The sequence below is a fragment of the Acomys minous genome, assembly GCF_964271855.1.
Source record: "Acomys minous genome assembly, chromosome: 4".
NCBI classification, from domain to species: domain Eukaryota; kingdom Metazoa; phylum Chordata; class Mammalia; order Rodentia; family Muridae; genus Acomys; species Acomys minous.
Genome location: NC_140486.1, coordinates 10,361,341 through 10,388,662, shown reverse-complemented (window position 1 = coordinate 10,388,662; position 27,322 = coordinate 10,361,341). Strand labels below are relative to the sequence as shown.

The window sequence follows — 27,322 nt, the reverse complement described above, 5'->3', positions numbered from 1 at the left end:
TTTTATTACATTTTTTTTTTTTTGGTTTGTTTGTGTGTATGGGTGCATCTTAAGCACCAAGGCATGAATGAGAGAGTTGGTTCTCTCTTTCCAATATGTGGGTTCTGAGGGTCAGGCTTTAAGTCAGCCTAGGCTATAAATCCCACCGAGAAATATCACCGGCTCAGTATTCTCCTGTTTAACAATCATATGTTCCATTGGCACAATTAGTAGTATAAAATATTGGGTTTCATTATGACATCTTCATACATACATATAACATAATGTGATCATGTTTACTTCATTACACTATCATATCTTACCCTCATCTCCTTTCATTTCTCAATAGTAACAGGTGTGTGTGTGTGTGTGTGTGTGTGTGTGTGTGTGTGTGTGTGTGTACATGTGTGCATATACACAGTGGCCAGATGTCCACCTTGGATGTTGTTCTACATGTAGCTATCCTTCCTGTTTCTGAAACCGGGTCTCTCAGTTGGAGTTGGGACTCATACATGCAGGTGGCTCACACCACCATACTCAGCTCTTTGCACGGATACTGGGATCACACCATGTCTTCATGCTTAGACAGCAAGCCGATGACAGGTGAGCCATGGCCCCAGGCCCACCATGCCCCACCTCTTTCTCACTTTTGTTTTTAAAATTCATTGATGGCAGCAGAAACCCTTTAAAAATATCCAAGGGTAAAGTCAGTTTCTGAATAGGTCGCACATGTAGGAAAGTACTGCTTCCTGAGATGGTGTCTGAAGCACCTAGTTTTCCAGATCTGTGCGTGAGGCTCTGTGAGTTTCCAGTGACAGTGCTGTCCCAAAGAAATATAATGCAAATTACATGCAAAGCTCTAAATTTTGAGAGGGACACATTAACAAAGAAAAACACATAGATTAAATTCATAATATATAATATCATTAATTAATTATACTAATAACTAGTAATGATTTATTAATTTAAGATATCTAATTGGTGACTACAGACATTGAGTATTTCTTTAAGTGTTTCTCAGCCATTCGATATTCCTCTGTTGAGAATTCTCTGTTTAGTTCTGAGCCCCATTTCTCAATTGGGTTATTTGGTTTGGTGGTGTTTAATTTCTTGAGTTCTTTATATATTTTGGATATTAGCCCTCTGTCAGATGTAGAGTTGGTGAAGATCTTTTCCCAGTCTGTAGGCTGTCACTTTGTTCTGTTGACAGTGTCTCCTGCCTTACAGAAATTCAAATCAAAGTGACTCTGAGATTCCATCTTATACCCATCAGAATGGCTAAGATCAATAATTCAACTGACACTACATGCTGGCAAGGATGTGGAGAAAGAGGACCACTCCTTTATTGCTGGTGGGAATGCAAACTATTACAACCACTTTGAAAATCTATATGGTGCTATCTCAGAAAACTAGGAATAGGGCTTCCTCAAGACCCAGCTATCCCACTCCTTGGAATATACCCAGATGATGCTCCTCCACACAACAAGGACATATGCTCAACCATGTTCATAGCAGCCTTATTCATAATAGCCAGAACCTGGAAACAACCTAAATGTCCCTCAGTTGAAGAATGGATAACGAAACTGTGGTACATTTACATCATGGAATACTAATAGATGGAACTAGAAATGGTCATACTGAGTGAGTTAACCCAGAAGCAGAAAGACTCACATGGTATATATTCACTTATAATTGGGCACTAGCCCAAAAGGCATGTCCCATGAAAGTCTTCACTTACCAGGATATTGGGATAGATGTGAGGACATCCCACTAGGACTCTAAGTAAGACAAATATAGGAGATGGGTAATAGAAGGACCCAGAGGGTTCTAGAAACCTACAAGAACATCATGATGAATGGATCGGGGTCCCGGGGCATCTGCTCAAACTACTGCACTATCCAAGGACAATACAAGTAGTAAACATTGAACCCTTACTCTGATCTAGCCAATAGACAGGACATTCTCCACAATTATATGGAGAGCATGGACTGACTTAGATATGAACTCTGGTGCCCCCATATTTGACCACCTCCTCTTGGTGGGGAGGCCTGATGGCTCTCAAAGAAATAATAAGCAGGCTACCAAGATGAGACTTGATAGCCTATGACCATATAGTGGGGGAGGAGGTCCCCTTTGGTCATAGACCTAGGGGAGGGGAATAGAGTGAAAGTGGGAGGGAGGGAGGAATGGGAGGATACAAGTGATGGGATAACAATTGAGTTGTAATCTGGATAAATTAATAAAATAAAAACATTTAAAAATAAAAAAGATATCTAATTGGGCTAATATCTTATGTAACTCAATATATTAACAATTGCATACTATTATTGCAGCACGTGTCAATATGGACATTGCTAGTGTGATATTTTAAATTCTTATGTCAGGCCTTTGAAATCTGCACCTCACTTGGAATCTGCCACGTTTCAAGCTCTTCACAGCCATGTACCTGAGTTGGTCGTCTCATTGCCAGTCAGCAGCAGACTGGGACTAGAACCTGCATCCCTTAAGATCTCAGCTGATATTCTTTTCACTACACAAGGTGAAAGCAAAGGATTTCCTCAGCATTACCTGTAGCACCCCCACCCCCACCCCCAACTCTTGCTGTTTCTCACAGTGTACCTCAGCCAGCCTCAGCAGTGAGCTGGCTTCCAGCTAGTGCTCTGACATCGCAGTTACACAAAGCCTCTGAGAAAACTCATGAGAAATTCAGTTTGACTTTCTCCTAACAGTGAGGGCTTAAAATAGTGCAAAGTAAACTTCTAAAAGTTGCTGGGAGGAGGGGCAATCAGCTGCAGATGAGTTCTTGGTAGCTGCAGCTTGTCAAAAGTATTTATCACGAACTCATTGGTTCTTTCAATTTTGTTAGCCAGGGAGGCAGTACCCTTGGGTTTTGTGTTTCTATGCCTCAGTGTATGTAAGCTCATCTGGCTCCGTGGTGAGCTGCTCAGCTTCTTCAGGTCTTGCCTCTGACTTTGACAGTAATGATTTAATCTGAGAAAAGTTATGAGAGACAAAAATTCTGTCCATGAGTGGAAATATTTCTGAAGGCCAGGTGGCTACTCTCTTAGGCTATCTAGAGAGTGGAAGGAAAAGCACACAGACATGGCACGGCTGGGTCAAAGCCATTGCACAGTGGGGAAACAGAGTTTGCTCTGGAGCCTGGGTGAGCCTGAGAACCAAGATGGCAGGAGACAGCCCGGAGGGGTTTTCAATAGTTCCTGGAATCAAGAATGGCCAGGACAAGCCGTATTAGTGTAGCTCTGGGGTAGGTGGAAAACACAATGTTTTACCCGCAGTGTCTTGTGTCATAGTAGTAGAGCACTTGGGGGAGGAGAAGGCGGATGACCCAATGGTTCAGTAGAGTCAGTCATGCCCAGGTGGTAAGGAGGAAGTATGGATGAGAAACCAGAGGACCACAGAACCAGGAAACGTGAAGTTCTGTGACTAGTGAATGGAACAGAGACTACACAAGGCAGAATTAAGTCAAATCTCTTGGGTCCCCATGGCCACTTACTAACACTAGCTTTCTTCCTTTAATCCTAGAGTCAAAATTTGAGAGTTCAGCCACAGATAACAAGGACTCGGGCCACCTCCTTTGCTGTCACTGTGAATGCTCTTATTCTAATGGCCCCTCTTCCTATGGCAAGATGGCATACTGCTCATCACATGGGCCTAGACACTAAATCCAAAGAGAATCAGCCCAATGGTTTGTCTGTAGTGACACAGTGACAATCAATATGTTGTTTATGCAAGTTGCTGTAAGTTCTCCTAAAACATTTGCCATACTCTCCCTCTTTTAACTTATGTTAGCAGGTAATTCTTCCACCTACAAGAAAACAGCGACCTTTTCTGAGCAGTTAGACTTCACCCTGACAGCATAGACATGGGCAACCTGTAGAAACACACACACCACTTTCCAGTGGGTATTGGTGAAAAGATTTTGTTGATAGTGGTGATGTTTTTTGTTTTCTTGTTTTGTTTTTGCCTCTGTGAGGTTGGGTTGGCATATTTTAAATGAGACAGTGTTCTAATGACTTTCCATAGGAGAAGTGACATTTAATGACCAAGCCTGGTCCATTTTTTTCCACCGGGAAGTGAGTATACTCAGGTAGCTGCTGGGAAGAATGATGTATTAAGTTGTGATCCTGCTTTCACACTGGGGCTGGGTGGCCCGTGTAAGAGAGGAAGAGAAACCTGTCACCTGGTTTTACCAGTTCCCATTTGAAAAGTCATAGTGCTAGAATGCCTGCAACATTCACGATTCCCATATCTGTGAGCATTTTCACATTGTAGACCCTAACACACACACACACACACACACACACACACACACACACACACACACACGAAAGGGGTTATGGATGCATTAAAACCATGACAACCTAAAGGAAATTCCTCCAGTCTCTAGCTTCCTTGAGGAAGCAGTTAGGTGTGAGGTGAATGAAAGCACGAGCCGGAACCTAGAGCCTCCTCCCCCAGTCTTCTATAAAATGAGAGCACAATAATTTGTTAAATCTCACCAAAAAAAAAAAAAACCTATTGAGTCTAAGACCTGAAACACGCTGTTTTAGTAAACAGAAGGGTTATGGTGCAGTTGGAGCTTTAGACACATGTAGGCATAATGAACAGACAGATGAGGAGGCTTCAGTAGGCAGCCGTCACATGTAAAATCAACATATTTCTAAATCCAAGCATCTCTTAAGTGCCCACTAAGGTTCATGTAGAGCAGAGATGCAGATGCTGAGCCATGGGTGAGGAGGGCTCAGCTAACTGTGCACTATGGTAACAGAGGCGCACGGATGCCCCCAAGAGAGAACTGGAGGATTTTTTCTAGAAAATTTGGTAAAAAAAAATAAATCTTAGACAAGCACTTAGCCAGCTAAAAAATTCATGGAAATCTATGTGCAGATTGGCAGCTAGCTCCTTGATATAACTAGGGAATCACTAAGACAGAAGGTGCCAATGTGTGGAGCTATACTTGCAGGGGGTCTTTTTAAAGATATCATTGTCCAGGTTCCAAGTCAGACCAACTAGATGGGAGCTGGTCTTAGACACTGACAGTTTTCAAGGCTCCTAAAGACGCTAATGGGGAACCAGTGCAGATAACTGCTACTTCAAGGGATGCGGCAGCCCACGCACCTCCCACAAAAACATCTTGACAGACTTAGGCTCTGGGAAATGTCATCCATAAAGTTCTGGCCCCAGTTCCCTATTGTCAACAGGGAGATCTGTCCAGCCTACAGAGCAGAAGAGCAGCTGGCAAACAACCCCTGATTGGAAAAGCAGCATTCAGCTCTGTTACCAGCTTTTCTCCTCCTAATGAGCTAAGAGGGAACAGCACAATGGCTTCCCTTTTCTTCCTGCCCTCTAATCTTCCAGTGATACCTCCTATTGGCCAAATGTGGCCCAATCCAGGTGTCATGGTAACCTGGGAAATAATCTTTTAAGAGTCAGCCCCATTCTGATACAGAGCAAAGACGTAAGATGATAACAGGTCCTGGAGAAGGCTGAAACACCTGCACTGTACTCCAGCATGTAGGACACTATAATGCCAGATTGTGACCTGCTTCCTTTGCTCCTCTCATACAAAGCTATGTGCTTTGGTTTGAGTTCATTTCTCCAAGGGCTTAGGTGTTGTAGGTTTGTTCCTCACAGTGTGACTATACTACAAGGTGGGGACAGTTGGTGGCCCTCAGACCGTTAGAGGCATCGCCTCAGAAAAGACTGAGATAGTTTTGATGGTCTCATGAGTTAGTTCTTGAGTGGAAGTTTTTATAAAGCCTGAACGTGATCTCTGCTTTCCTGTTTGGTCACATCCTTGGATTCTGTCCCCATTTAGGTCTTTATCAGAGCTGAGCTGTTGATAGCCCTACCCTGAACCTCTACAACTGTGACCTAAGGAAACCTATTTCTTGATGAATTCATCTGTATTCAGTACTTCATTTCAGCAGCAGAAAATTTGGTAATACATTGTCCAATGGCAAATATAATGTAAGCTATGATATATGAGCACATCTGCTCTTTTAAATGTTATCATAAGTGCACTTAACATGAAGAGTTTGACAAATGTAATAATATATTTATTTCATCCATCATATCCAAAATATTATCATTTCGATGTGTCATTAATGTTTACAAAGGTTAGTAAAGGCATGGTCACATATGCCAGAGGTGAGGCAGTAGCAGGTAGAATATTGTGAGTTTGAGGTCAGCCTGTTCTACAAAGTGAGTCCAGGACTTAGATGGCTTAAATACTTGATAGTTATGGGGCCTAGTGCCTCTAGGGTAGACAGTGCATCTTTAAAAGCTCCATGTGGCTTCTTAGGCCTTAGGAGGAAACAATATTCTTCAGGTCAGACAAGAAATCATCTGAGAGAACACCTCTACAAAGGAGACCTCACAAAATGAAAGTATCCAAAAATGTTTGCTGAATTTATAACTGAAAGATGAATTTAAAAATACAACTGAAATCTGCTAGGCACAAATTATCAAAATATTGGAAAGACAGTACTATATACAGCAATGTTAATAACATTTGAAACTATTGAACATATTTGATGAAGTAGCATAGATTCAGAACACATAGTAATGATTCGTTGGTTTCTTTTGTATGATGTTGGATGATGACTTATTAATACTTAAAGTTTCTAGCCTTATTATTGAGAATGAGACCAGAAGTGTTCAGAAACTTCCCTTCTGTGATCTCAGAATTAGATGAAGATTTTCCTTAGCACAGGTAGACCTAATGTCTGAGTGTTTGGGTTTATACAAGTTTCAATAGGCCATCAAGTTCACCAGCCAGATCTATACAATGTGCGCAATTGTCTTAGTTAGGGTGCCTATTGCTGTGAAGAGACCCCACCCACAGCCATGGCAATTCTTATAAAGAAAAACATTTAATTGGGCTAGCTTTTACTTCAGAGCTTTAGTCAGTAACAGTCATGGCAGGAAGCATGGTGGCAGGCAGGCAGACATGGTGCTGGAGAAAGAGCTGAGATTTCCACATCTGGATTGGCAGGTAGCAGGAAGAATGAGTGCCTCTAGCCATGGCTTTAGCTTCTGAAAACTGTAAGCCTACCCTCTGTGACACACTTCCTCCAACAAGGCCACACCTCCTAATCCCTGTCAAGTAACACCACTCCCTAGTGGCCAAGCATCCGCATCTTTGAGCCTGTGGGAGCTATTCCTATCCAAACTAGCACACTAACGATTAGTGCTACTTGAGATGGTGGGACGGAGAATGGTGCAGGGGCTCTGAGATGTAACCATACTTTTTGTTTTTTATTTAGTGATTTTCCATAAGTGCTCATCTTTAAACCCTACATCTATTTTATAATTTTTAAAATCAATTTTAAACTATAGCCTTTTAAACTACCCATCCCTCAGAACCATCTGACCACCTGAAACTATCTATCTTCTTGGCAAACTGCACTCCTACATTCATCTCTTCTTTTTGTATGGGATTCATTGAGTTTAACTAGAGGTGCTTGTGTCAGTATGGTTGGGAAGTTATTTACTGGGTCATGGACAACTTCTTAGTGGCTACATCACTGAAAAAGTAGCACTCCCTACCCTAGCAATCATTAACTGCCAAATGTCCCAAAAGCAGGTATAAAACCCATTATCTACTCTCCTATCCATGAAAAAATATTGACAGCCTCAGTCTTGTGCAGGCAGTGTGTACATAAGCACAGCTGTATTGAGGTCATAAGTGGAATGGTCATCTCATGTGCAGAAGATTTTTTTTGTGCATCTCCTCATCCTCTTGGTATCACCTTCTTCTCATCCCCTCTTCCATAATGTTCTCCAAGTGCAAATTTTCTCCCTATTATGTAGTTCTTATTGAGCCAGAAGTTTCTATGTAGGAAAATATTCCATCAACAATCTACCTAGTTGTGAATACTGGGAGGATGAACATTAATCTGCTTGGAAATATACACGCTGTGGTGTAATAATAGCATATCTGTCATGAAGGTAACCGGCTGCTTTCTGAGTATATCTGAGGCCCAATTCACAGGAAAGAACTCATATATAGTTCTTTAAATCTGGTGAAAGGCTGAGGATGTCCTTCGTTCAGAAAAGAATCCTACTAATATTGTTTTGCTAAGATATATGTTGTCAAATGTCCTTCTAAGTACTGATATATATGTATATGTGTATACATATATGTACACACACACACACACACACACACACACACACACACACACACACACACACACATGTATACCTTCATGAGAGAGAAAGGAATTTAATCGATTGGTTAGTATTGTCCCAGTGTTGGTGTGGTACTCTAATAGCTGAGTCCAGAACAGATTAGAGCTTTGATCTAGCTTGGAATAACTTTGGATGCAGAAAACAACTCAAAGACACAACGTATTGGCCAACTACCTCTTGGAACACAGAATCTCCCCAGCTGCTGAGTCTTCCTGTGCTCATAGTGGATTCCTCAAATGCTATTCCAAAAAAAGCACCAACTGAAAGCTTTAAGGTGGCTTTTCTGCTGAATCTGGATCCAAGCATAAGGAGGTCATTCAGTCTGCATTAGACCAGTGGTGGTGACCTCTTGACCCAAAGGTCCTCCCTGACACAGGGAGAGGAGCTACAATGTCATGAAAATTACAGAGATTCAGGGCTCCAGGAACAGATTAGGGAGAAGGGAGATTTAAGACAAGTTTGGACATTGGCTGCATGGAAAAGAAGTAGCCATCAAGCGGGGAGGAGAGGCAACCCAGAGCCAAGCCCTTGTAGCTCCGATGAACACGTGACCTCTGATCTCTGCCTCTTGGTTTACTTATGCTCGGCTGCATGTCAGCATTGTTTGACTTAGAAGTCAAACATTAGCAGATGGTTTTCACCTTCTGTAAGGGAGTCCTGCACCTGTCACAGGAAGGATTGCTTCATCTTCCTAAGCACCAAGTGGCCCTGTGTCTACTAATAAAGTTACAAGCATGTTTTGTTTTCCAAGAAATAGTGTTAAAGTCCTCGCCCCAGCATCGAAGAGAAGAGAGAGATTAGGGACATCCTTTCTCTTGTTTCAACTAACAGAATTGCACGATTAAATTTTGATTGTAAAGGCTTGAAGAAACAAACAAAAAAGTCTAAATTTATTCCGTGTCTTATTTTCCTTCTTTGCTTCTAGCTACTTGAACGGTCTCGGAAAACACGAATGAGCTTAAGTATATCATTGTTTCTGTAACTTGCAGACCAATGATAGTTTTGTCTGATATATATGACAGTGATGGTTTGCCCTGAAACACTAATGTTTATGCATGTACATACGTATGCATGGGATGCATGTGTGTGCATACATGATACTAGCAGCATACTAATAAGGTGTCTGAGTGGAAGATGCAGCGAGTAAACTCCAAGAATAGCAGGGACACTGGGGAAAAAAACCCCGGAACAGTGATTTGGAATTTAAATAGCAAGTGTTGAGAAGTGATAGGCAAAATAAACCTGGAAGACTGTTTGTGATACAGATGGGATCTGATGCTCTCGGAGCGGGGAGAAGTGCTGTCAGTATTTTGACAGACACAGAATGACTGCTTAGACTGATGTTCAGGCAGAGCCGAGGCAATGCTAGATGGTGGGCTTGCCACTGAGAGTGCAGGAAGCAGGATGCAAGGAGTCTGGAGAGCACTGTGAAAGACTGACAAGCCTGAGAGGAACTCTTCTCGGAGTGGAGGGGTGGGGCAGAAGTGATGTAGGCGCTGTGGTATGGGATGCTGGCTTGCTGGCTGTGGCTGGGTGAGGTGTGGGGGAAGAGCTGCATTTACCAGGTTCTCCTCCTGGGGAACTGTTAAACAGTGGGAAGAGGCAGAGGCCAAACATCCAGGCCGTGCAGGATAAGCACTATTTCCCTGAGCTTGACTTCTCTTTGCTGTCTGTGGCATAGCAGGCTGGCTGGGTGTTCTGGGGAGGAAAACCGGGGACAAACACCTCCCAGGAGGGTTGTGGGGCAGAAGAGCTCAACTGAAAGCCATCATATAGAAAGGGGGTGCTTGTGTTTCAAGATTGGAGAATGTCACCCAGAAAGGATAGTGGTGTCTGGGATGGGGGTACAAAAATGCCATTAACGGAAGCCTTTGCAGCCGGAGACCCTAGTGTGGGAGTGGACATGCCATTCCCAATGCTGTGTATCGGTGCTCCCCTCCCACACTAACTGTGGCTCCTTAGCACATGTACACGCTCCTGAACATTGGAAGACCACTCATCTGTTTGACACCACTGTCTGTGCCAAGGCCCCTCACCCCACTATGTCTAGCCTCTCTGGGGGGGCTGCAGTTTTGGTTCTTGCTCTTATGATTCCTGTCATTCAGAATTTGGGGACCCCCCAGGCAGTGATCCAGTACAGCCACAGCAGCAGTGCTGTCTGGAAATCCCCCTTTACCTCTTTCCTCTGCTCTCAAGAGCCCCATGCTCCTGAACATGTTTCCTGGCGTGAGCAGGAAGCAAGCAGCATGTTACATCAGCATCCTTGGTTCTTAATCAGGTTACATTTAGCAATGTCTGGAGCCGCCCCCACCCTTTTTTTTGGATGTGGAATCAGGAAAAAATTTGATATAGAGACCAGAGTTGCTGTTAAATGTCTTTAATGCATATGGGGCTCCTACTTTGGCAAAATACTAATGGAGCCTAGGCTTAGTGGAATCAGTTAGCATAAGCCTCTGTATTTCTTTTCTGTCTATAAAATGGGCACCTATGTAAAAATGTATGGCAGTATGATGTAGAATAAAAGGTTCCATCCCATATAGCGAGTGCACAATGGCAAAGGGCACACAGCAATCCTGCTGCAGTAAGGTAAATGGAGCATCTCACTGTCTCTTAACAGGAAGGATAATGATGCACTCTACTTCGTAATCTCTGACCCTGTTGCTGATCACAGTGAACCTGGGAGGCAAGTAAGTCAATGTGTTATTTCTTGCCTAAGTCAGGTGCCTGACAAGGATCATACTTGGAGTCCCTGCCCCTGAGGTACAGACAGTATATGGAGGGTTTTCAACTCTAGCAACTTTGGCCACCCTGGGGACATTTGATGTGTTTGGGGAGTCTGATGGCTTATTTTGATTGTCAAACTGAGAGTCCCCTAGGGGACAGGCCTTTGGGCATGCCTGGGAGGGATGATTTAGGTAGGGTATGGTGGTGCCTATGAATAGCATTGTCTTGTCTATCTCATAGACTGGGACCCTTGGCAGAATAAAAAGAGAAGGAGATCTGAGCATCAGTATTTATCACTGTCTGCTTTCTTAATGTGGATGTAATGTGACAAGCCATGTCAAATCTTTGCCACCATGACTTCCTAACCACAACTGGACCCTTGAACTATGACCCAAAATAAATCTTTTCTCTTATACGATGTTTTATTTCAGGGTGTTTTGCCAAGGCAACATTAGAAGCACTAACACATGCGGAATAGGTAGGTGAGCACCAAGTAGGCAGAAAACAGAGTGCCACTGAGTATCATGCAGTGCACAGGCAAGTCCACAACGGAAGATTATCTGACCTCAAATGCACTGGTGATATAAATGTGAAACTTAATGAGCACAGCACATCTCATTTCATTTCCACCAAGCTCAACAACGAAACAATGAACAAATACCAGCAATTGCTCTACACATTCAACAAAGAGCTCATCAATTCTGCTCAATGGCCCTGGGTATCCACTGACTACTCCTGGAAAATGTACTTTGTAAATTACTATTTATTCACTAAACTACAGAATCACAATAGCTATTAAAAATTAAAGGGTTCGAGGGAACGCCCTGACCAGATGTGTGACCTTATAGATTGAGGCTTCCTGGATGGGGACCCGGTGGGCTTGGAGACAAAAGGCTGGGTGAGACTGGATTGCATTTGTTGGAAGATTATGGATCAGTTAATGGTCATACAAACAATGATTCTCAACCTGCAGGTCATGACCCCATGGAGGGTTCAAATGACCTTTTCAGAAGGGTCACATTTAAGATATCCTTCTGCATATCTGATATTTACCTTACAATTCATAACAGTAGCAAAGCTACAGTTATAAAGTAGCAATGGAAATAATTTTATGATTGGGGTCACTACAACATGAGAAACTTTATAAAAGGGTCACAGCATTAGGAAGATTGAGAACCGTTGAAATAAATTTTAAACATGTATAGAAGGCCGTAAAGAGACTTTTTTTTTTTAAAGAAAAGAGAATATGAAACATGGAAATGTCTCTATTTCTTTATATTTTGGGTGTCTTGTATAAATCATATTTGTATTATTTATGTTTTCCTATTTACCATCAAACCACTCTAATAGGTAGGAACTAAGGCTTGGGGCGGGAGAAACTATGTGTTTTATAGATTCCAAACTAAATACTTTTAATATTTCAACATTCTAGAGCAGATGTGTCTGTTTCAAAATTGATGGCATTTTACAATTGATATTGGCTTTTTGTTCTTTTATATCTTAACATATCTGAATTTAGGATGTATTGTTAAATTCTTGGTTTCTTAGGTCCATAAAGTATGGTCATTTGTCCAAGATTGTACGAGTTATAAATGGAAGTGCTGGAAGTCATAAGATGATATATATTATTTATTTCTAATCCAGCAAGGAAATTCAAGTGCAAGTGGGAGCTATCAGTCTTCTGGAAAAGTGAGCCAGGGAGCCCTTTCTTCCTGAGATGACTGGATGGCTCTAGTGGGAGGCTAAGAAGAATGGTGCGTCCGTGCTGCTCTCTCCTTTTAGGGAAGCTTTAAATTTTTATTACATTTTTATATTCATTATTTATTTGGGGAGCATGTGTTGAGGTCAGAGGACAACGTTCAGGAGTCAGTTCTCTCCACTGGTTTGACTTGGGGGTCAAACTCAGGTCATCAAGCTCGGGGCAAGTGTTTTCACCTGATGATCCATCTCATCAGCCCATTTTAGGGAAGTTTTAAACCAATGAGAGAGAACGATGAAGACAAGCCTGAAAGTCCTGAGAATGCAGATGTTAGCAAGGAGAAACTGCATGCAAGTATACCAGACTGGACAAACAATTAAGAGCAAAGTTATATTAATCACTGCAGCCATAAGGGATGGGGAAGTCACATCTAGACATCAAGCCTTAGGGTGGTTGTTTGCCCCCACACTAGTCCTGTGCTTCAGTATAACATAAAAAACGGCAGATCAATAAAATGACATTAATGATAATACCCAGATGGCACTAATTTATACTAGGAATAGAATTCATTTTAAGTTTGTTACAAATGGGATTGCAAAATATAACTCAATGTTACCGTAGTTAGGAAAAGTCTCATGCATAGTTGTTAAACATAGCATCTTAAAAAGGAACCATGAGTTTTCTCTGTCAGTTACCACCTGTGTTTTGAACACACTGTACTCTGCCTTACTGATCTTTCCTTGCATGGTTATTTCACTATACTTGCTCTCCATCTCTTTGCCTGCCTAGAAATATCAACAATCATTTCTCAGCTGTCACATGCTTTCCTATTTGGGGCCTCTACACTCTGTGCATGGATCTATTATGAGAGCCACCTGGCTGTAAGGAACACTTGGGGCTTATGTCCAGACTTTATTGCCATAACAATTGATCTACATAGTGAACTTGCTGAAGGGAGGAACATACGAAGAATGCCCACTGTGACACATCCTTATATGACCTAAAACTCTATAGATGATCTGCTCCACCTGCCTGGTCATACCTTGTTGCTACACTTGTCTAGAAAGCCTTGCCTTTTGATAGCTACATGATAATATGCTCAAAAAAAAAATGGCCGTACAAAGAGCTATGTGTTGTCCATGTTGCTAGAAAGCAGCACACATCATTTTTAGCCTCTCCGATTTAACCTGTTTTAATTTTCTTCTTAATGCTCATCAGTGGCCTATATATTATGTATTTATCTATGTTTAAAGTTTTTTATCTATCACATTTACTTTGAAGTAAGTTTAAAGAAGACACATTCTTTTTTTATCAGAAAACTGTAAATACATTAACTACACAATTGGTTAAAAATGTGATAATCCTACAACTATTTTTAAGCTTATTTATTGTTTGAGGATTTTATATATGTATATGATGCATTTTGATCATATCCACCTCTCAGTTCTTGCCTCTTACTCCTTCCAGAGCCCTTACATCTCCTTGGCAACTTTATGCCCTCATCTTTCTTTCTTTTACTCTTTACCGTGCCCACTTAGTACTGCCCATATGTGACTGGAAATGTGGCTATTTGTTGGAGCGTGGACAACCTACCAGATGGCACACTCCTGAAGAAAACTGACTTTCCCTCCCACACAGCCATCAACTGCCAATAGCTCCCCAGAGAAGGCCTTGTGAGTTTCCCTTATCTATCTATTCTGGATGTTTCAAGGTTATCCCATAAAAAGATGGCAGGCCTGACCACCTTGTGTCTTCATCTTCACTCAAAGACAGGTTCCATAAGGGCTAACACACAGTGCTCCGGTGGCCTTGGGAGGTTGTGATGAGAATATGTTGGCTTGTGAAAAGGACAGCGAAGCTAGGCCATGTGTGCATTGCCATTCTGACACACCCTTTCCATCTTCAAATCACGGTCTCCCACTCCTTCCCATATAAGGAATGATTTAGGGAATACCTTCACTCATGTATAAGTGACAGATAAAAGCTTATTGTGAAATATTACTGTATTTAAAAAAAGTCTCACGACAGAGGAGTGACATTCAGGTATCAGTTGGGAACTGTTACAGGATCCTTTTCAATACATCTGAGATTCATCCTTTTGGAAGAGGAGAGCCCTGGTAGTGGAAAATACACGACCCTGGCAGCTGGGTTAAACTCATTCTCACTAATTTACTAAGGATTGTCATTTAAAAAGGGTCTTATTTAGACTCTTCTGGAAGCAGGTCTCATATACTTAAACCTTCTTTTTATCTGCCAGTGAGCACTAGTGATATCTCAAGTTTTCTACCAACCCATTTTGTGTACATACAAGTCTAAGGAGTATCTAGAAGACTGCTTAGACAGGCATTTGTAATAAACAAACCCAGAGTTTACCAATACATACTTATTGAGCACTTGGAAAATTTCAACTTCGTTCCAGCTACTGTGGCATTTATAGAAGGTGATGTTATAAAGTGCCTCCTTCCCTGGAGATTCTACTTAAGTGGAGATTAGCTGGGACCAAGAAACATGACGCTGACAGAGAGGAGTGCAAGATGTCTACAGTCACGTGACACATGTGGGCACTGTGCTACTTGACTACAAGGACTTGGAAAACAAAAATCCCTGATTATGTACATTTTTATGACTTGCTCTGGAAGGACATAAAACAGGCCCATTCCTTTGCTCGTGCCAGATTGTTCTCTACAGTTTATCTCTGGAGAGTTGTGTTTAGTCTGGTTTTGAACACTGCGAAGGGTCAGGTTTCTACACAGATATTGAGAAACACCTTCACAGTCTAAGTCTTTTTGGTCTTAGGAGGATCCCCCAGTGCTTGACTTATATGGGTGTAGTTCAAAATGCCTTCCAAAGTTTCGTTTCGACATTTCTCAAGTTGTGACTCCTAGTCCCTTCCTTCTCTACATTATCGCTGTGGTTGACCCACAAGCTCCATCTATCTAATTCTCATCCTCATCCCTAATCATGAATGCACTCCTCCTATCCACCAGCGCCCTCCAAATTAAGTCAACAATGGGGAAGAAAGTCACAAGACCAAACCAATCTTGGAAGCAGCAGATCTAATACCTTTTGACATTGTAATTTTTATTTCATGGTTCTGTTACTGTGCCTACAATGGCACGTAGTAGGTGTACAATAATGGTCGCAACATTACAGTATGATAGGCTAGCTCACGTTGCACCCTTCCCAGTGATGGAAACCATATGTCTGAAAGGGATGGCTGCCCAATGGAACAGAACACTGGAATCTTCGTGTCTCCAGGGACAGAAAGAGGGTAGTGAGGCTACCAAGGGAAGAATGAGAGCTCAGCACCATGGGGTTAAGAAATGAGACTGAGTATAGAGAAAAGAGTCTGGACTTAGGGAAGAGCAGAACACAACAAGATCCAATGTGAGCAGACCCATAACACACCAACTCCGTGCCTGACGAGTCGCCTAACAAGATAGGATTGACTTCATGCTGTTAGGATTTTGTGAACTGAACAGTGAGAATTTTTGGCAGAACGCTAAATACTTGTCAATGAGTAGACCACAGTCACTAATGGGACTGACACATCTCTCAGTGACCGTGACAGTGCTCACATTCAGTGTACACATTGGCCTGCTTATTCTTCAAGTTGGTGTCACAATTGTGGAGTCCTGGCCATTGCCCCAACTTCAGTCTCTCCTTAATTCAAAAGGCAATGTTCTCACAGGTTATGAAATTACATGTTAGTGTGGCATGTTTTGTTTTAAAATCATGGACTATATTTCTCCTCTTTGACATTCAGGAACTTACTTAGCTCAGAATTCACCCTGATAGCCATAGCCTCAAAGTTATGGATCCTAGATTGTAACAACGTTAGTATGTGCATATCTTGTGCATATAGATATGCAGTGTGACTATCAAGGGTGTTTGGTACACATGGAAAACCACTTACTCAAAGGTGATTTCTACATTTTAGTAAGCTTTCCACCATTTGAGGGGCACAGAACAATATAAAGAAAGTAGGACCAACATAACTGTAAAAGATTCTTCTGCTCAAGTATGTTTGAAATGTTACAAATTTAAAAATCTGTATTTCATGCTTCAGTATGTACGGCATCTAGCTACTTTCTCTAAGCTTGTTCCCAGCACAAGTCTCATGAGCTCACCAAAGCAGAAAGAGTCTAGAAGAGAGGTTCTAGTATGTTCTTCAGGGTGGACAGCTGTGGTGGTGGTCTCCAGCCCTTCTGTAAGTGTGTAGAAGTGGCCTGCTGAAGGAAACTGCTCTTTGACTTTCTTGTGTGATCAATTTCACCTATCCACGTTAGCCTACTATGTGTTTGTATTGTACTTATCACCTGTCTCTGCTAAGGAGCACATATAAGCCAAAGTTGCAAGGATTTCCATTTGTTTTTATAATTGTTACGTCCCTAAAACTGGCAACATCAGACAGCACCTTGAATTGCTGTTCTGATTCAATGAGAAAAACATGACCTCCTCTGTAAATCTCTTCCCAAAAATGCACAACATGAGAAAACACCAAACCAAACAGTGGCTAAGAAACTAGTACAACATCATACAAAATTAATGTACGATATTCTTCCGAAGTGCTCAGGTCAAGAAAGCCAAGCGAAGGGTGGGGGGCTGTCACAGATTGGAGCAAACCTAGCAGCAGCAGGAACTCAGCACAGTTTAGGATCCTGGGTTCAACTCTAGAATAGAAATTGAGCTATTGATGGATAAAACCTGGTGAGGTATAAATAAAGTTACAATGGCTAACACTGTGCCATTGTCCATCTCTATTTTTGACATATGTGCTATGATTGCACACTATGCAACAGGAGGGAACTGTGGGGAAATTTATCTGGGATTTTTTTTCTCAGCTGATTTGCAATATATCAATAAGTTTAAAATTATTTCACAACAAAACGTTTAAAAATCACCATGAAGAAACGGTTAACCCAAAATGAATTCAACAGTCTTTCTGTAGATGTTCTGTCTTGTATTGCTTTTTTGGGACATTTTTGTTTTTCTAGTCTTTTGCTTATTTATTAGGGTTTCTGGTTTTGTGTTTTTAAGGTGTGTGTGTGTGTGTGTGTGTGTGTGTGTGTTGTGCACGCATGCACACAAGCGTGCATGTTTCTTGTGGAGTTTCTTTTTCTTTTTTTCTTTTAAAATAAATTCTGGTTTGTTTGTTTGGTTTAGTTTGCCTGTTTGTTTTTTTTTTTTTAAGAGAGAAAGAAAGGACATGCAGCTGGGTGGGTAGGCAAGTGGGGAGGATCTGGAGGATTTGGGGAAGGGGAGTATATTGTATTGAATTAAAATTGTTTTTTTAATTAGCACACACTGTACAGACACATTGTACACGCACAGACACACAGACACACACATACACACACAGACACACACACAGACACACACACAGACACACACACACAGACACACACACACATACACAGACACACACACACACATACACATACACACACACAGACACACAAACACACATACACACACATACACACGTCAGCCTCCAGGGTCAGTTACTCTTCAGTCACTTGCTGGCTCAGCCTGGGCTTGCCTTTGCTGCTCATCTTGTAACAGATGTCTTGGGTATGCTGTGGAATGGGACTACACACAGGCCAGGGCTGTGCTTGTGGACGACACAGTCCTGGGTATGCTGTGGATGGGACTACACTCAGGCCAGGCTGTGTTTGTGGACGATGCACTCCTGGGTATGCTGTGGATGGGACTACACTCAGGCAGGGCTGTGCTTGTGGACGATGCACTCCTGGGTATGCTGTGGATGGGACTACACTCAGGCCAGGGCTGTGCTTGTGGACGATGCACTCCTGGGTATGCTGTGGATGGGACTACACTCAGGCAGGGCTGTGCTTGTGGACGACACGTTCTTATGCCCTACACTCCCAGCGTTGGGAGTTCTGACTTGCAGTAAAGAGACCTTAATTTCAGATCAGACTTCATTAGATTATATTTGGTGGAAAGATGAGCAGCAATTACTATTGTAGAAATGGGCATAAAAAATGACCTGCTTTCCTCATTTCCATAGTGCTCCAGTTAGGCTCAAAGGACCTTAGACCCCGGGCCACAGCAGAGAGTCGGAATCCCATGGCATTTATTGTCTGAGTCATTTACCCTCTGTTACACACAGAAGTGCTTGACAAGAGCCAGCACACGCACTGTTTCAGAACTCAGGCCCTGTGTTAATATTTTATGCTTCTCACTCTGAAGTAGCCACTTACTTGCTATGTTGAAATTTTTTTAAGTTATGAGAAAATAGGGTAATTACAAAGACTATCTAACAGGGTTGTTTTTAAGAGTGAAACAAAGTAATATTGGCAAAGATTTTAAAAGTTGCCTTGCAACATGCTAAATGTTGCCGAGTAGTTGCTGTTGACATTAACAACTTTTCTTGTGGTTTTAAAGCACTATTTAGAATGCAATTTCACCTTGCTGGGCAGACCATCCTGAGCCTTTCTGACTGAACTGTAGGCGGCTTGAGGGCAGGCAACACGTGCCCTGTGTTCCCGCCTTCCCCAGTAAGCTACATTTAACGAGAAACTCTGTGCGTGTGGTGATTGACAGGTTCATAAGGCCCTAAAGCCATTGCTCTTCCACTTCACAATTTTGCTTCAGGGCAACTTGTCATCTATGTATATTTAGAGAAACTTAGAAAATAGAAGAGTCCTTAATGCTAGAACTGTTCTTCCCAAATGCGACCAGTTTGTTATAGAAATCATTAGCTTTACCAGGCCCCGCCCTCCCATCACCCCTCACCAAGCCTGCTTTATCCACATCGCATATGGATGTGGAGTGAGTCTGCGCTCAGTGTTTGCACTTTGCCCTTCTTTTTCCTCTTGCGGGGGTTGGGGGGTTGGGGGGGTTAGGGGGTAGGGGGGAGAGGGGAAGGGGCATAAAATCATGCTTCCCACTTATCCCGATTACTTCTTAATGTTGTCCAGTTCATACTTCTAAGAAAACATTTTCAGAGCCAACTCCAGCTTCAATGCTTGGAAATTTTTAAAACGAATAAAAGATTAAGCTCTCTACTTAGCACTTTGGCCATATTGTTCCTGGTGTTTCCATTTTCAGTATCTAAAACGCAGTACTCCTTTGGTGCCCTTGAGGATGAATTTGTTTCTTTGCTGAACGCATTAGTCCATAGAAGAAGAAAAAATAGCATCTTTCAATTTATGAATCACTCTTATCTGTACTCTTCACCTTTCCTTTCCATTGTGTTTCTTCTACTTACATACTTGTAAATTATTTCTGACCAGACCTAAGGCAGTCACACTGGAACCACAAGTCTCCCGTTCTTTCTATGGCCATTCCTTTCATACCATTTGTATAAAAATGCAGCTCTATAGATTTGAGTCACACCAAAAACTACGTGCACTTCTGCAAACAGCAGCTGATTGTATTGTGGGAAATTATCCCAGGCCTGTTCCTGCAGCCCAAAGTGTCGTTTTCCCCAACATATTACAACCTTCTCTATTGCTTCTAAAATGCAGTACTGCAAATAACTCAGAAATCCAAGGACCTTTAGTGCTTTGGCCTTAAAACTTGTCCCAGAATGATACAGGTCCTTTTTTGCCCTCTGAGGTCAGAAGAAAAGGTAAATTGGCCACGTAGAAGTCCTACAAACTTCTAATTTCTTTCCTTCTTTCTTTCTTTCTTTCTTTTTTTTTCTTTTTTTCTTTTTCTTTTTCTTTTTTTTTTTGCTTTGCTTCTACCAAAACCAAAACCACTGCCTTCTACACTGCCCTCTACAACTGAGAAATGTAACGCAAGAGCATGGGTGTGGAAGGAGCGCATCTCAAAAGCAGCAGCTGCTTCTGCGATCTCCCACTTCTTTGTGATGATGTGAGACCAAACCAGCTGAGAGAAACTACAGGTTTGGCTGTGAAGAACACATGTCAAGTCTCAACTCCTCCAGTTTTCACCAGTACTCTGAACTTGATCAAGTGACATCACTAATGACCTTTGGGAATGATCAGGGTGACCGTGCCCTTCTGTGTATGTCAGGGGGGGGTCAAAGGGTTCAGTAGTTACTGAAGTATTTATGACCTGCAGATGGTGAAGTCAATGACACTTCTCAAAAATGGATTCTATAGTAACCAATACAAGTATGGCTATTAACAAGGGCATTTAATTCAGTTGTCAATATGATTTACATTGACGGTGTCATGGAAAAACATAAGATAAGGCCCCTAAACAACAAAAAGCTTAAAAGGCAGTTGAGAAGACAAAGTATAAACAACTTGTCTGGACACATACAGCTGAACCCTGAGACTGTGGATGAGATCTGGAGCTAAACTGGGTGCTGTGACAGAGAGCTTGATTTCACAGACTCAAGTACCGAGGCCCTAATGCTCCCTCAGTGACACCGTGGCAGAGGCTGATTATAAAAAGTGTATCCTGAGGTGCTCCTGGTTTAGCAGACTCAGGCCGTTCATGCTGTGCTCTACCACTGTCAATCTCTTACCACAGAACAGAGACACGCGGATGAGCACACTGTAAGAGAGGCAGGCTCAAACTGGAGGGTCAGATGGCACTGCTCAGATTACAGTTCCTTATTGGAAGGGGTAGAGATCTTGAGTAGGTTATTGATGCTATTCCATGCCCTGGCACCTGCCTCCCTGGATACTGATGAGGAAGAAATGGGTGCTCAGTAGGAACCAAGTGCTAAGAGTAGTGGTTACAGTGGCCTTTGCAAGCACACAAGGCCCACGTGGTTCTCTTAGAGGAGAGCCTGTGGTTTGGTGATGATTTCTACACTTGACATGTAAAAATTTAATGAGTATTACACTGGCTAGTGTTTGTCCACTTGGCACAAGATAAGGTCATTTGGGAAGAAGGAATCTTATCTGAGAATATGCCTCCCCATGATTGGCAGGCAGGAAAGTCTGTAAGGCATTTTCCTGACTGAGGCTTGATATGAGGTGACCCAGGTCATTGGTGGTGGATCTCCCTCTGAGCTGGTGGCTCTGGACGGTATACAGAAAGCATGCTAACAAACTCTGAGGAGAAAGCTGATAAACAGGGATGTCCATGGCCTCTGCTTCAGCTTCTGCCCTCAGGTTCCTGCCTTGAGTCCCTGACCTGACTCTCTTCAGTGATAGACTGATTGTGATGTGCTAGTTTCTTTTTTTCTTTTTGGTTATGCTATTTTTATCATAGCAATAGAAACCCTAAATGAAACATGTATTAAAACATGTGAGAAAAATTTGATCACTTTGAATTTAATCAACTTAGTTTATTTAAATATACCTAATGTAGGATCTAGTACCTAAGTAATGTCAGTGACTATAGACCTCCACAGAGCACATTTGGAAAATTTTGTTCTGTGAGATAAAAAGAGCAAAGAAAATCTCTAAGTTATAATTACTTTCAGCTCATTGGCTATATTATAATAAAAGAGTCAACTGCAAATGATATTAACCATGTTGCAAGTGATTTGTCATGCTTATCAAACAATTTGCATATTTTATTTGATAATTACTTCTTTATTCCATAGATTAAAATGGACAGAAATATTGACTTTTTCACCAGCCGATATTTGATCTGCAATTTGAGAGAGAGAGACCAGGGGGGTGTGGGGGGGTGGGGGGGGAGGGGAGGCAGGGGGGGAATTGATTGTAGTATAAAGTCCATATAAAGACACAAATATTACAAGGAATGAATTAGAAAATGTGTCTCCCACCAACAAATGCAAAAGTTAGGAATAATTTCCCAAATAACTTGTCATGTAATGTGTAAATTTTTCTAAAACTCCTTAGCCCCTGTTATCTTTGGGAAAGTTAATTTCATAATAAATTATTACCTTATAAATTAGGGTTGGTATATGTGGTGGTCATCTCTGTCCATCTTCCACCTTGCTGAGAACATGTCACCATGAATAGCCAGTGTAAATATGTGCTGTGACTATGCTGTCACTGCTTCCTAAGTTGGGCCCTCCAGAGGGACACTGGTGGAGGGGTGCGGAAACAAGGCAAAAGTGCCTGATCCTCTAAGGATGCCAACAAATGTAACTGAAAACACATTAGAATGTGTTCAGGGCACAGCAACAAAACCAGTGCAGGGGAAAGATTCTATATAGCCATCCTATGGCTCTGACATACTGAAGTGATCTCTTTGGGCCTCGGGCTTTGAGAGACCTCAGTTGTATATACAATGTTTAGTTGACCTTTCAGGGCCTTTCCAGGACTACATTGCAATACCCCAATTCACCATAGACCTGTAATTTAACCTTTTTCCTCTTGTGCCCCCAGACAGTCAGAGGAACGGGATCTCAGGGGAGGCTCCTAGCCAGCAGGTTCTTATTTCAGTCATCAACTGGCAATAGAAAGTTTCCTGTTGGACTCAACAGGGTTGGTCTTAATGATAGTTCTATAATTGGTAACTTGGCCTTTGTTAAAATGAAATTTCTACACGATTCTATGTTACTGAGTTGACCTCGTTCAGGAGATAACAAAGAGGTAGGTGACATCAGACTTATAAGGGCTTCAGAGGCCACGGCAAGATGGAAAGAGACACTATTGGGACCTATGGGCCACATGGGAAATTCTCTAGGCATTTGGAGGATCATAAGAAGCTTCACTGGAATTCAAAGAGGTAGCAGGGGAGAGATAGTTGGAATGGATGTGATACAGGGTAATATTAATTTTTCCCTTATCATTTGGCTTCGGGTTGGCCTCATTCGTACTTAGAAGTCATCATTTATCTAATGATTCCTTTCTTTCTTTTCAATTCTCAGGGATGCACGAATGATCCAATCTTTTCAAAAAGAAATTTCTTTCCTCTCACCCATTTTTTTGAAATCAAAATTGGGAATCTTAGATAAAAGGTAGTATCGGTTTCTTTACACAAAAGTTCAGGGCTCTGAGAGAGAGAGAGACTCCCTGAACACAGGGTGCCTTGTTCCCAAGGACAGAAGCATCTTTTAGCTCTTCAGTGATGGATAAGTAAAAAGATTGTCCAAGCACAAAACAGTGAGGCCAATTCAAAGAACCTAGTCTGGTAAGCCCCCAGGGAAGCTTGTCTGGGCTTACCCCACTCCCCGAAACCCTGTGTCAGCAGGTACTTGGAAGCAAAGAGCTGAGGACCAAATCACTGAGACCTGCCAGTGATGCTGTGCTGGGCTGCTTGCGTACGCGTTTCTTTTAAAAATACATACATATATATTTTTCCCTCTGAGTTAAAACCACAAGTATTTGAACTACTCCCGGAGGAATGAAATCCCAGACCTGTGGAATGTCAGTCCTGGAAATTAAATGGCCACCACGTGACCTAGCAAATGCCAGTGTGGAAAATAAACATGTGATGCTGAGCAGACCACTGTTTACTCTAACATTCGAGATGACAGGCGATTGCTTTCCAAAGCTGTGGCCAGAGGTGCAGCTCACAGAAGGCTGAACTCAGGACACTTCGAGAGCAAATTGACTATTTGTCTGCGATTCGCCAGCAAATTAAGGAGCTGCTCTTGAAGGCTGGACAATGAAGCCCCGACAGAACTGCTAAATACGCACGGATGCCTTCTTCCTCTGTGGCCACAAAAGACCAAGCTATTGAGTACAAGCTTGCTCAATCTGGCTTGCATCTGTGCAAGATGGAGAAGCAAGGATGAAGAGTTTACTCTGGTGTGATCTAGGGCTGGGTAGAGAAACCAGTGGACTGTTAGCTAGAGTGGGAGTAACATTTGATGGGTCCACAGGGGCGACTGAAAATGTGGAGGAGAATGTGCTGGATGGAGTGGCTCACATCCCTGGTCCCAGCACTTGGGTGTCCGTCTAAGGATCACTGGCTTGAGGCCAGCCTCGGCTATTTAGAAAGGTAGAAGCCAGCTTGGGCTACATGAGATTTTATCTCAAAAAAGGAAGGAAGGAAAGAAGGAAAGAAGGAAAGAAGGAAGAGGGGAGGGAGTAGAAGGACATGGACAGACTAGAGTGGAAAAATGAGGAAAAATGGAGTATGTGAAAAAAAAAAACAGTGGTAAAAGAAGATGGGCAAGATGGCTATCACAAGACACAGAGTAGAGTAGAGATGAGGTGCCTCAGGCCCTTCAGAGCACACTGTAAATGCAGGAGGCTTGGCTAGACAGCCACAGAACAGCTGGAATCAATCTGGGCAGCCGCCCAGGCCCACTCCAGAAAGCACTGGAAGCCCTTCCCTTTGGTTTGGCAGGGCTAGGCTCAAGCCTGGCAGAAATGCCAGCCTCTTTGGGGGCAGCCATAGAAAGGAAGAAGCATTCTAGAGACCCTGTTACTCCCTGCCCTTTTTTTCATGGGGAATTCTGGGAATGGGGTATGACTCCCAAAAGGAATTTGATTACTTACTGAAGAAAGGGCAAAAATTCATTCAGCTATCTTCAGGCCTTAAAAACATCAAAATTTAAGGTCCTTGTTTCACAGTACAAAGAAGGATGCCCTTTGCCAAGTTACGCAGTTAGGTCTATGGTTTGTATTTCTGCTTTTGTCCCCTCTCCCCTTTCATGTTAAGTATCCCAGCTCATTTTATTAGAATATGATGTGGTCTCTAACATGTTAGACCCACGCCTCAGAGCAGGAGATGTTATATGAGTGACAGGAGCCCAGGTTCTGTCTTCAGGATGCTTTTTAGCGGGTTCTATGGTCTTGTACCTCTCCCCAGGGTCTTGAGATTTTTGAGTCAAAACCAGAACAAGGGCGTGCCATTGTCCCCAGCTAACAGCACTGTGCTCTGGTGGTTCTTTAAAGAGGTAGCATGGCCAGCTGGAAAGATTGTCTGGATTATAGAGGAGACAGCCTGGGATGTATTTCTAGGAAGTACATTGTCTGGCTGTGTAATCTGAGACCCAACCATTTTTACTTTTTAGGACCTTGGGTTTCCTCATTTTAAATGCTGTGGGACTAAATGACCCCCAGAGCCCCTCCTACCATTCTTTGACACAGTTTCAGACTTCTTGATTCTCCCAGAGTACCTACTTGCACAAATCTCCAACAAGTCTTAGATTCAAATAAGACACATTTTTTCTTCAGATTTGTTTTCAGTCAAGGAATAGAATTTCCTCGCTATTAAGGTACATGAAAAGAACTTTATGATATAAAAACCCTAATGCACCATGAAATTTTAATTTAGGAAATAGGAATTAAATGAAATATTTCTTAAATCATTTTAATGAATTTACAGAATTGAAATAAATCTATTTGTTCTCAAAAGATAATGCTCAGAGCCTGAGATTCAATTCTGCCTTCAAATGGCTTAGGGTGGTGATGGGGGAAAAGGAAAGTGTATTCATATCTGAAAATGATTAAATAAAAATTTAATCCTTAATTATCCTCATAACAGCTGTGGTGGAGGAAAAGCATGAATGCTCATCAAACTGTAAAGTACCTGGGCCGTGTGCTTTCAAAGTAACTTTCTTCTTCTTCCCCTTCTCCTCCTTCTTCTTCTCCTTCTCCTCCTTCTCCTTCTTCTTCTTCTTCCTCCTCTTCCTCTTCCCCTTCCTCCTCCTCCTCCTCCTCCTCCTCCTCCTCCTCCTCCTCCTCCTCCTCCTCTTCTTCTTCTTCTTCTTCTTCTTCTTCTTCTTCTTCTTCTTCTTCTTCTTCTTCCATTTGACTTTTAAAGCTATGTTGAGTATCTGCTTTCAAAGCAGCCAGCACAATGCAGAAAAGCAATCATTTTAAGAGTTATTATGCAAAAGTGGTGTAGTTTCTCTTTAGGCCCACTGTGCTGCTCCTCTCTGTACAAACTCACTCTTTTATGCCTTTCAACTGGGATATTGGGTTGATCAGACTCTAGCAGAGCAAAGGTCTACAAAATGTGTCACTGCCACCACCACCACCACCAGCAGCAACAACAGTCTATCCTATGGACACCGAAGCACTTTGCAGTCACAGGCTCCACTCTGACCTGTGGAATCAAACACTTGGGATGTAGTGCTTAACAATCCATTTTCAACAACAAATCTTTCAGTAGATTCCAGGTTCAGGATAGAGTCTATACATGTAAATGAAACAGAATTAGAAGTAGAAAAAGAAAAAACTGTAAGGGGAAAGAACTCAGCCTTTGTTGCTTTGGTTTAACAGATTCATTCTTCACTACCCAAGGCACGTGCTTTTGGAGTAACTGTGTTCATATGTCTGTAGAGACTTTTGAATGGAGAGTTTAATGCATAATGGAGGGTATATGCAGTTTTATGAATTTTGTTTATTTTAGCTTAATCATGCTTTCTAAGTCCTTTGGCCCATCTTCACTGACATCTTTTATCTGTTAAAAGAACCCCATGTCATCAGTAGTGTTTAAATGTGCTAGCACTGACACAAACCCTGAAGTAATGACATTTAACCTTGACTACAGTAGTTCCCAAACAAGCTTTACGGAAAGCCTAAAATTTCTCATGTTGGAACAGTAGTAAGGGTCATAAACATGTCTCTGGTGATACTCCTGGCCCATGCTGAACTTCTTGTCAGAATGTGGCAAGATATGCAAGAAAGTTTTCCCCCTTTACTCTTGTTTGTCATAGCCAAAAACTCAATGGTTCTTTTTCATCTGGATTCTATCTTGCCAAATTTCTGTTGTTTGCATTTTCTGTGTATGTGTGTGTGTGTGTGGTTCATGGCCCCCCCTCTCTCCCTGTCCCTGTCCCTGTCCCTGTCCCTCTCCCCCTCCCTCCCTCCCTCCCTCCCTCCCTCCCTCCCTCTCTCCCTCTCTCTCTCTCTCTCTCTCTCTCTCTCTCTCTCT

At 42.2% G+C, this 27,322-nt stretch overlaps 2 protein-coding genes across 3 annotated transcripts in view; one reads left to right on the top strand and one right to left on the bottom strand.

Annotated features, from left to right (window-relative positions):
- LOC311595831 (uncharacterized protein) overlaps positions 1-20,448 on the top strand; it is a 50,617-nt gene extending 30,169 nt beyond the window's left edge. Inside the window, exons 6-12 of the mRNA XM_084778790.1 lie at positions 1,207-1,330; positions 2,364-2,518; positions 3,523-3,737; positions 5,819-5,941; positions 10,814-10,883; positions 11,352-11,398; positions 20,379-20,448. Of these exons, the coding sequence (XP_084634916.1) occupies positions 1,207-1,330; positions 2,364-2,518; positions 3,523-3,662 (419 nt within the window). The 3' untranslated portion in view covers positions 3,663-3,737; positions 5,819-5,941; positions 10,814-10,883; positions 11,352-11,398; positions 20,379-20,448. The remainder of the gene's footprint in view (positions 1-1,206; positions 1,331-2,363; positions 2,519-3,522; positions 3,738-5,818; positions 5,942-10,813; positions 10,884-11,351; positions 11,399-20,378) is intronic.
- Positions 1-27,322, bottom strand: part of SLC14A2 (solute carrier family 14 member 2) — a 413,945-nt gene that overhangs the window by 343,534 nt on the left and 43,089 nt on the right. The window lies entirely within an intron of this gene.